The sequence below is a fragment of the Lathyrus oleraceus genome, chromosome 3, assembly GCF_024323335.1.
Source record: "Lathyrus oleraceus cultivar Zhongwan6 chromosome 3, CAAS_Psat_ZW6_1.0, whole genome shotgun sequence".
Lineage (NCBI taxonomy): Eukaryota > Viridiplantae > Streptophyta > Magnoliopsida > Fabales > Fabaceae > Lathyrus > Lathyrus oleraceus.
Window position 1 is genome coordinate 400,027,849 of NC_066581.1, and position 10,614 is coordinate 400,038,462.

At 33.0% G+C, this 10,614-nt stretch overlaps 1 protein-coding gene across 1 annotated transcript; it reads left to right on the plus strand.

Moving 5' to 3' along the window:
- Positions 1-6,491: 6,491 nt before the first annotated feature.
- Positions 6,492-9,129, plus strand: LOC127127939 (pentatricopeptide repeat-containing protein At1g02060, chloroplastic). Its single transcript, XM_051057207.1, has 2 exons — positions 6,492-6,797; positions 6,883-9,129. The coding sequence occupies exons 1-2, from the start codon at positions 6,718-6,720 to the stop codon at positions 9,029-9,031; spliced, it is 2,229 nt and encodes a 742-aa protein (XP_050913164.1). The 5' UTR covers positions 6,492-6,717; the 3' UTR covers positions 9,032-9,129.
- The last annotated feature ends 1,485 nt before the right edge of the window (positions 9,130-10,614 follow it).

A 10,614-nucleotide genomic window follows, 5' to 3' on the forward strand; every position in this document is an offset into this window, starting at 1 on the left:
CTCAAGACTTAAGCAGTATTAAGATTGATGAACTCATTGGTTCCCTACAAACCTTTGAGATGTCCATCAATGAAAGGTCAAAAAAGAAGAACAAAGATATAACCTTTGTTTCCATTACTGAAGAGAGTCAAGGTGATAAAGAAGAGAACTTGTCATATGATATAGATCTTCTTGATAAAAAAAAGTTCAACAATTCCTTGAAATATCTGAATAGAAAGTGGAGGAAAGATGTCCAAGATAAGAAGTCTGACATCAGTCCCCATATCAAAGTCAAGAGTGAAGACAAAACAAATGGTAACAAGGGTACTCCGTGCTTTAAGAGTGAAGGCTTTGGACACATTAAATCAAAATGTCCTACCTTTCTAAAGAAATAGAGAAAGGGACTTTTCGTTACTTGGTATGATTCTAATAATGAAAGTGATGAAGAAACTGCCAACATTGTGATAGCTTATTCTGGACGATATCAGTCTGAAGGTGAGTCTAGTACTGAATCCCTGTCTGAAGAAAATCTTGATACATCATACAGGCCTACTCTCGAAGTGGAAAAAAGCGTGCTTAATAATAGATAGTCAGAAGAAAACCATAGGCGTGCTTTAGAAGGAAACATAAAAGCTTGCCTAAACCATCATAGGTGTAGAAAAAGAGATTTCATCTCTGAAATCCAAAGTAGGTCACATAATTCAATATGAAAGTAATATGAAAATGCTTGATGGAATCGTGGAGTATGGAGAAATGTCTAGAGACATGAAAATAATAAATGTTAGGACAAGCATGAAAAAATAATGCATGAAGATTCCCTCTATGAAGGTTGTTCTTCCTGAAATAAAGACTGAGATTCTAAGGTTGGACCACAATCACAGCTCTGTGTGAAACATGTGTCACCTCTTCGCAGTAGTAACATGACCATGCCTCTGATATGACACCCATATGGTAAATATGGATATATAAGGTCTTATTGTTACGATCTACATGGATATCCTCGACTTGATAGTCTATCAAAGTTGATGAACAGAAGATGCAAGAAAGTACAAGAAAAGAAGAAGTTGACATCCAATGCTACTTCAACTAGCCCCATATCTCATATAACTTAAAGAGGTTCCTCAAGTGAAGGATGATATTGTAATAGTGGGGGTACTAAGGACATATCTAAGGAAAAGACAGTTCATGTCACTGCTAGCAATAGAACAAAGGGAAGAATCAAGGACTTAGGTAAATTGGCCAAATCCTAGTCAAATGCTTATGAGAAAGAATAATCTACTAAAAGGATAAACATAAACCACATAAGTGAATAAAGGTGGAATATGAACTTCTACAGTTTCAAATGTCATGTCACCAACAAAGGTAAATAAGTTCTCATGAAGAAGCTCATATATGAGGAAGAAATCAGGGGCGTAAAAGGTTTCAAGATTGATAAAGAAATATCATCCAAGATGTCAGACAAGATATATCAACATCGTACTTAGGATTCTGAATTATCTCAAGAAGATTGTGTCATTAAAGGGAATGTTGATGATCAGGCCGAAGGTCTTCTCAATTTTGAACAACCTACAATGGTTCAAATCAATAGTGGTTATGACTCCAGAATTCCTTCTCATATGACTGGTGAAAATCATGATAAGATGGTAGGTAAAGTTGGAACTGCTAATTCTCTTAACAACATTCCTCTTGTTAAGTCTGATATAGTTGGTGGTGGAAATATGAATGTTCCACTCAGGTCTTGGCCAATGAGAAATCATCATGACATTCTAATGTATTCTAGTGAATATTCTCATGAAACAAAGTTGAGTAGTCATGATGGTATTAAATATACACCAAACATCCGGTCCAACATACTGACAAAGTCTCAAGTGCATAAGGAGAGTGATGACCATGTCCATGAAGATGTTGAATTTGTTACATTTGTAGCTAATGGTGGTGGTATTGACAACCATGATCATGTATTAGAAGATGTGCAAACACAGAGTGAAGGAGTAATGAGTAAGAGTGAAAGCATTCTTATGGTCTGTGATAAAAATAACAAGAAGTATAAAAATTGATTACAACAGGCACACAATCTATGAAGAATATGTTTTCCCATATTGAAGATAATTTTGATCTCATGGAAATTGATATATAGCAAGTTGCTAATGGAGATGGAAGTATATAGGATCCTTTTGCCCTTCTTGGAATCATCAGATAAAGTCCAAGACTTTTAGGTATTCTGAAGCTCAAACTCTATCAGATAGATGTGCGCAGTGCCTCTCTCAATAGGTACTTAATAATGGAAGTTGAAGACCCTATTTTTGTCTACATAATAAGGATATCCTTTGATAGGATAGTGCCTAAAGAAGCTTTGACCTTTAAAGAGGATGTTCAGCTGCTAGAGGGTATCCTTTAATAGGATGATGCATAAAGAAGCCTTAAGCTTTGAGATTCTTTCAAAAGAGGAAATAATGTTGAATGGGATATGGTTGTATCACATAAGGATATGCCTTGAAAGGAAAATGTTAAAAGAGGTATTGACATTTAAATAAGCGGTTCAGCTACTGAAGAAAGTCTGTGTGACATACAAGGAGAACCTCATGATAAGTTACATTGGTGATGATGATAATGGTGGGTGATTCCCTCTTGTCAACAACATAATATCATGGGTAAGCAAGGAGAAAATCAGTATAACCTTGTCTTATGATAAAGCTAAATACACTACTGCAGAGAGCAGTGGTAAGAAATTTCTCTAGATGAAGCAAATGTTGAAGAAGTATAATGTGGGATAAGATGTATTAACATCTGTCTGGGAAATTTTAGCTAAAGTTGTGGAGGAAAATCAATTTGAGGAACTGAGTTGTTCCCTTGGTATATGCATCTATAAGGGTCTATATCAGTCAATTCTAGGGAGTTATGCCAAAAGAGAAAAAGCATTTCTCTCCCCCAAGACCACTTTGGCATGAAAAATAAGGCTAATTATTTTGTATCTCAAATTTGGCATAACTGGGTTATCGTTACAAGCAAGAAAACCTGACATCTTGCCTTATCTTACCCTCATATTACAGATACCTCTCTAACCATTCAAGCTCTTCCTTAGATCATGAATCAAAATTCTAATGACTCATCTAAACAATCTAGTGGGAGTGTATCTGTCAAAAAAATTGAGATTCCTAAGGATGTTTGTGATATGCTGGAGTCTTTGTTAAATAAGGCCAAGGATGCATGAGGTGTTAGGAATAAGATCACCATTGTTGAACCTTCTGGTGGATCACCAGACTCTAAGAAGATAATGATCTCAAATTTGAATCCTGAGAAGATAAGGATGATAGAGGCTGCAATTGCAGAACTAATGGAATCAAGTGACTCAAGTGATTCCGAGTCAGATGAGGAAAACTTAAATTGACTTTTGATCTTAGAAGCTAAAGTTTGGAGATTTATTCCTGAATATTTCTAGGTTGTTATGATTGTTATTTGGGCCTTGTATTTGGGCATAATTTGTTTCTATTTTGGATTTGTAAATGCTATATAGCCTCTATAGACCATGTTCAATAAAACAAATTTAATGCTTTTGCATCTCTGGATGTTGTTCTAATCTTATTTTGGATGTGTATGTGATAACATAATAACCTATGCATGACTGACCTCTAAGTGTTATTTGATGTATTAACCCTTGCAAAGTTATGAAAAAAGGGGGGAGTAATATGGTGTTACTGAGGCAACACAAGTATTTGTTTAGTATTAGTCATCTCTGGATGTTGTAGTAATGACGTGCTCACATGCTGGAGCATTGAGCAAGACATTTGACCTTTTGGAGTGAGATTTTATGTTAGTAGAACTTTGCATATTCTGATTTTAACTATTAACTGTTTGAGTTATGCATGACTAAATATGTGAATGATTGCATGCTGATAATTGTTAGTTGGTAGGATTGTATGCTACTAACTATGAGCTGAGTGAGTGTCATGCATGACTAAATTGTGAATGATTGCATGTCTGCCTAATTGATTTTGGAGCAACATTTTGTGTATGATCTGATAGTCTCCTGCTGAATGTCACTTATTCTGATTGAATGAGTGATATCTATCTTGAAGAGTTGTTTTGCCATAATTTGCCCAAAGGGGGAGATTGTTGTTCCTTTTGGATTGGATGCATTTTTGCAAAACAACAAGGAGAAGTGTTTAAGTTTTACAAGATGATTCAAAATGAGTTTTTGGTGCAGAACAGACACATGTTGGACACGATGTCACAACATGTGGGTACGACATTTGGGCATTGCTCAACATACCAGATTGCTGCATTTTGGGACGATTTTTCTGTTGAAGATTCAATTAGATTTTATTGCTTTGATTTAGCAATATGGTTATATGATTTGTTGGGCAACTGTGAAGATCAAGTCAAGTGTAAATGTGATTTAAATTTAAATTAAACCAAATCATATCTTTCTGTTGGAGATATTTATGGAATAAATAATATCCAACTGATTATGTAAAGATTCTGGATGTGATTAAAGATAATATCCAAGGAGAAATGCCCAAAATACTTTTGCTATATAAGGAGCTCAAGACCTATATTGGAAAGTAAGCAATATTCGTTGAAGATTTAGAGTGCTAGGATTTAGAGTCCTTGTTATTGCTTTATGTACACCTATATGTTTTAGTAGTTTGCTATAAAAGGTTTGTGTAGTTGAGTTGTAATATTTAACATTGATAATTAGGTTAAACATCAATCACTAGGGTTTAGTGATTGAGAGAAAGGGGTTATCATATTTAGCGATGGACCTAAATAGAAAGTCATTGGGTAGTATTAGGAAGAGGCATTGAACAACATAGGGTTTATTGTTGCTTGTAAGATTAATTGTACTAAACTACCAATAGTAAATTTTCTTTCTTGGGTTGGAAGCCAACCCTCAAGACGTAGGTGTTGTTGCATCGAATTGGGTTACAAATTATTGCGTTTTTTATTACTTTTCTACTCCATCATCTTCTACAATTGAATTTGTGTTAATTATGGTGATCCTGATTTAACTTGTAGAACAAGTTGTCTAAGACATCGTGTTCGACATCTGTTGCCTGAGGAACATAATCTCAGTACTTAAATTTATATAAAATATCAAAGATTATAACTTCGAATTACACAAGGTGTTACTTAAGTGATTATTCTCTTATCACTAAAACTATATGAAATGTATATACAAATTTTACCAGCAAAGTGGGACTAGAGGGAAATATGTTTTTTTTTTAAATTTGTGTTTATTTAAATGAACACAAGTCTGCCTTTTATAATAAAAGATTTAGACAAATTTAAAATCTTTGGAAAATCTCAATCGGGTCCATGATCAACTATGCCCATGCAAATAAAGAATGATTTGTGGGATCTCAACTATAATTGATTGTTTGGTCTTCATATTCGATTACTAAGCGAATTACATCTCATAATCAATTACACAACTGCCATAATTTATTATAGGATAATCGATTACAAATACTTCCTAATCGATTATGCTTTGTTTTTAAAAAAATGACTATTTCCAAATGCTTTTCAGAAGAAGATGAAAAAAGATGGAGATTTTAGAAATCATTTTGTGAGTGTGTAGTAGGGGTATTCAAAACCGAACCAGTCCAATAGAAAACCAAATACAAACCAAACCAAATTGTATTTGGTTTGGATGTGTTTGAATCATTTTTTAACAAAATCGCGCAGTTTGGTTCAGTTTACGATTTGTATATTACAAACTGAACCAAATCGAACCAAAGCGCATTACGTTACAACTCAAACATCACTTATCTCACATCCAACCTAAAACTCAAACCTATTATGTCTTAACCTTATGATTACAGACGATTTTCTCTCACGGTTTTAGGCTTCTCAAATCTCTTGTAGTAGTATTGCGTCTTCTTCTCATTTTCATCCTCTGATTTTTATGCTATTGTTGTCTCTTCCACTTACGTTTGTATCACATATTTCTTCTCTAACCCCACATCTCTTATGTTCTTTCTTTTTCATATTCTCTAATCTCTTTTTCTTTCTATTTAATTATAATGTTTTTGATATTGTTTTATGCTACAATTTTATAGTTTTTATTCCACTTTTGTCTAATCTGATTTTTTTTTTATATTGAATGAAAAGTTGTCCAAACATGATGATTTTTAATGTTATTTGAGAATATATGAATGACTAAACACAAAATTATGTTATTCTTTATATGCATACGTACGACTCAATAAAAATATTGTAAAAAAACGAATCAACCCAAACCGTATTGGTTTGATTTAGTTTAATTTCTTAAAGTCAATCGAACCAAACTAAACCGTTCACTTTTTTCTCTTACGAGTAAACCACATCGCGAACACCCCTAATATGAAGTATGATTTTAGTACTTAGAGAATCACGTTCTTAATTTCAAATAATTAACTCTAAAAGTATAAAACTTTGAAGACATAACTGGATAATGAGCTTTTAATAGTTAAACACATTTGTTGATGTTGTTTAGATCAAATCCTTCATCTTAAACTTCTCACTTTTCGATTTAAAAATTAAAGTTTATAGATTGTATTTTGGAACAAAATATTTCTCAAATACTATGTCCTTTTGTAATTTTTTGAATAATAACCTATTCTCTTTTCACACTTCTCTTCCGTCCCTTCTTCTCAACTCACACCTCGCCGCTGAATCTTCCTCCCTCCACCGTCGCTCAATACTTTCATCAATCCAACCACTCTCAACCACCGCCGAAATCTCAGATAACACACAAACATGCATTTTCGAACCATATCTTCAAATCAGCGTCTCACTTCAATTTCCAACTTCACCTCACATTCTCCTTCTTCTCTCAGGTTCAATTCTCTTCAATCCTCTCGTTTTCTTCATTGCATTTTTCACATAATAACAACAATAATCACTTTTCCCCAAAAATTTCAGATGCTTCTGTTCTATAGATGCTTCCATTCAAACACAAAATGTCAATGATGAAATTGAACAACAACAACTTGTTCAAAATGAAAAACCCAGATCGAGAAACACAAGCAAAACGGCTAAAACAATGGTTAATCTAATAAATTTCAAACCTTGGTCAAATGGGTTGTTATCATCATTCGCAAATTCTCTCTCCAAAACCACCGTTCTTCAAACACTTCGCCATATCAAGGTACCCTCCAAGGCCTTTCATTTCTTCAATTGGGTATATGAAAATGGTTTCTCTCACAATGCACAATCATATTTCATGATGTTAGAAATTTTAGGTCGTGAGAAAAATCTCAATGTAGCTAGGAATTTCCTTTATTCCATTGAGAAAAGGTCCAATGGTGAAGTTAAGGTTGATGATAAGTTTTTCAATAGTTTGATTAGAAGTTACGGTGAAGCTGGATTGTTTAAAGAGTCTGTGAAGCTTTTTGAGAGTATGAAGGTTATTGGTGTTTCACCATCTGTGGTTACGTTCAATAGTGTTTTGTTGGTTTTGCTTAGAAGGGGTAGGATCAATATGGCCAAAGAGGTGTATGATGAAATGCTGAACACGTACGGTGTTACTCCGGATTCGTACACGTTTAACATTTTGATTAGAGGGTTTTGTAAGAATTCCATGGTTGATGAAGGGTTTCGTTTCTTTAAAGAAATGACGAGTTTTAATTGCGATCCGGATGTTGTTACTTATAACACACTTGTTGATGGTTTGTGTAGAGCGGGGAAGGTCAAGGTAGCGCATAATTTGGTGATTGGTATGAGCAAGAAATGCAAAGATTTGAGTCCTGATGTTGTCACTTACACGACTTTGATTCGAGGATATTGTATGAAACAAGAAGTCGATGAGGCTTTGGCTATTCTTGAAGAGATGAATGGTAAAGGCCTTAAGCCGAATATAGTTACGTATAACACTCTAATAAAAGGACTTTGTGAAGCACAGAGGTGGGACAAAATGAAAGATATTTTGGAACAAATGAATGGCGATGATGGATCGATTCCTGATGCATGTACCTTCAATACATTGATTAATTCACACTGTTGTGCGGGAAACCTCGATGAAGCTTTCAAGGTTTTTGAAAACATGAAAAGTTTACTGGTTTTAGCAGATTCAGCCTCGTACAGTGTTCTGATACGGAGTTTATGTCAGAAAGGGGACTATGATAAGGCAGAGATGCTTTTTGATGAGTTGTTCGAGAAGGAGGTTTTGTTATGTAGCTTTGGCCCTAAGCCGCTGGCTGCTTCTTATAAGCATATTTTTCAGTATTTATGTGAACACGGGAAAACAAAGAAAGCCGAAAGGGTACTCAGGCAGCTAATGAAAAGGGGAACACAAGATCCCTTAACATACCAGATAGTGATTTTGGGGCACTGCAAAGAAGGCGCATTCGAAAACGGATATGAGATTTTGATATGGATGCTGAGAAGGGATTTTCTTCCTGATGTTGATATCTATGACTATTTGATCGATGGTTTTCTTCAGAACGATAAGCCTCTTCTTGCAAAGGAGACACTAGAGAAAATGCTAAAGAGTTCGTATCAACCAGAAACATCGACGTGGCATTCTATACTCACTAGACTTTTGGAAAAGGGTTGTGTTCACGAGTCGGCCGATGTTATTGTCACGATGTTGGAGAGAAATATCCGACAAAATATAAACCTTTCAACTAAGTGTTTACAGCTACTTTTTGACCGTGGACTGCAAGATAAAGCATTCAAAATCAACGAGTTGATATATAGGAACGGATACCGTGTTAAAATGGATGAAGTGGTTCAATTTCTTTGCAAGAAAGGAAAGCCATCAGAAGCATGCAAGATGTTGTTTTTTAGTTTGAAAAATAATCAGACTGTCGAAATTGATTTGTTTAACACTGTTATTCTCGATCTTTGTAAAATCAACAAGGCTTCCGAAGCATTCGGTTTGTGCTATGAATTGGTGGAGAAGGGTTTACATCAGGACTTGATATGCTTAAATGATTTGGTAACTGCTTTAGAGGCAGGGGGAAGAATAGAGGAGGCTGCGTTTCTATCGAAGAGAATGCCAACAGAAGAGAACTTCGACAGATCTGTACGAAATAATAGCTCTAAGAATTCCCGGGCTAATAAAATTTGAGTGACATTCCCTTCTTTTTCACTCTTTTTGTTTTGAACTTTTTCGTTTCGAATGTAAAATGCCTCGGTTTATGATGCAAAGATACACAACTTTCTCAATATTTTTCTGTATTCTAATCTGGTTTCAGCTTCTTGTCCGCTCCTCTGTGTTAAAGTCTCAAATAATGAGGCACAGCAACCCTTCAAACATTCTTAGACTCATTTTGGATAAATAATTTCTTTTGCAGCTTATAAGACAAGTGTTTATCATAATAAGTGCTTATGTATAAGTTACTTTTATAGCAAATAATAAAATATAGTTAAATTGTTTTCATAATAGTTATAACACATAAACTAACTGATATCATAAATCATAAGCTGTTTTCATAAATTATTCGGCAAACCATTATTCTACCAATGTCAATGTCAAACTAAGATCTTTTCTAGGAAGTATAGATCAAGATGTGTTTTCTTTCCCTTTTCTTTGGAGTAAGTTGACTGGTTTTCAGGGTTAAAACATATTAACGGGTCGTTTTTGTTTTAGTTTTAAAATGATGATTTTATTTTTAAATTTTCAAAAAGGAATTTTATAAAAATATTTTAAAAAGGGTTTAAGCACTGACAGCTTAAATTTTTTTTACACTGTTATCCAATAAAGATATATCATTTTGTCACATTATATAAATATTTTAAATTTTTCAATCTGATTTGGTGGGATGCATGGTCGTTATTGGTTGGCCGTGTAAATTAGTGTATCATTCATTTTCTCTTTTAAAAAATATTAAAAGTTTTTTATGTTAATTTTCAATAAATTAAAAGACTAATTTTGACATAATGTAACATAAATATATATTATTGGGGATTAAAAATATAGTTGAAATTATTATATACTTTTTTTTAAGTATGTATCTCAAAAATAATTTTTATGAAAAAGTATTTGAAATAAGTTTAAATTTTAATTATTTTTTGAAAATTTGATATTCAAAATCCTTATAATAAAAGGATGAAATCTAAAATAATATTTTAAAAATATTATTTTGAATCAATTTTTTATTTGATATATTTATAGTTTTTTTTATTTAAAATTTGTAAATGTTTTTAAAACAAAAATATATAATATTATAAAAAACTGAAACAAAAGAGTCCTAAATTTGTCACATTCACTGTTTCTAAATAATGTTGCTCACAATGCAAGGGAAAGATGAACGAGATTACTATAAACTTTAAAGACATACAGTTTGCAGTGATTTATGTAATATTTTTACTCTCTTTAAATTACTTTTTTGTTGTATATATTATGACAAAAAGGATAAATTACCTTTTGTAGAGTTGATTATATGTATTATTGTTAAAATGGAGATTGTTTATTATATGACTAGGTTAAAATTAAGGTCACTTACCGAGTTGATTATATGTATTATTGTTAAAATGGAGTTTGTTACTTAAAGTCAACTTTACATTAAAAATATTAATAATAAATTTTAATACAATTAATTTTCTCTCTTAAACGCATAATTTGAAATTATGATCATATCATATCTATAAGTAGAGAATCAAGATCAAATTATGACTTTGTAACACTTTGATATGGTACATTGTTTAATT

Coding starts and splice junctions, on each gene's coding strand:
- LOC127127939 (XM_051057207.1), top strand. CDS start 6,718: ATGCATTTTCGAACCATATCTTCAAATCAGCGTCTCACTTCAATTTCC. Junction 6,798..6,882: donor CATTCTCCTTCTTCTCTCAG/GTTCAATTCTCT, acceptor CAAAAATTTCAG/ATGCTTCTGTTCTATAGATG.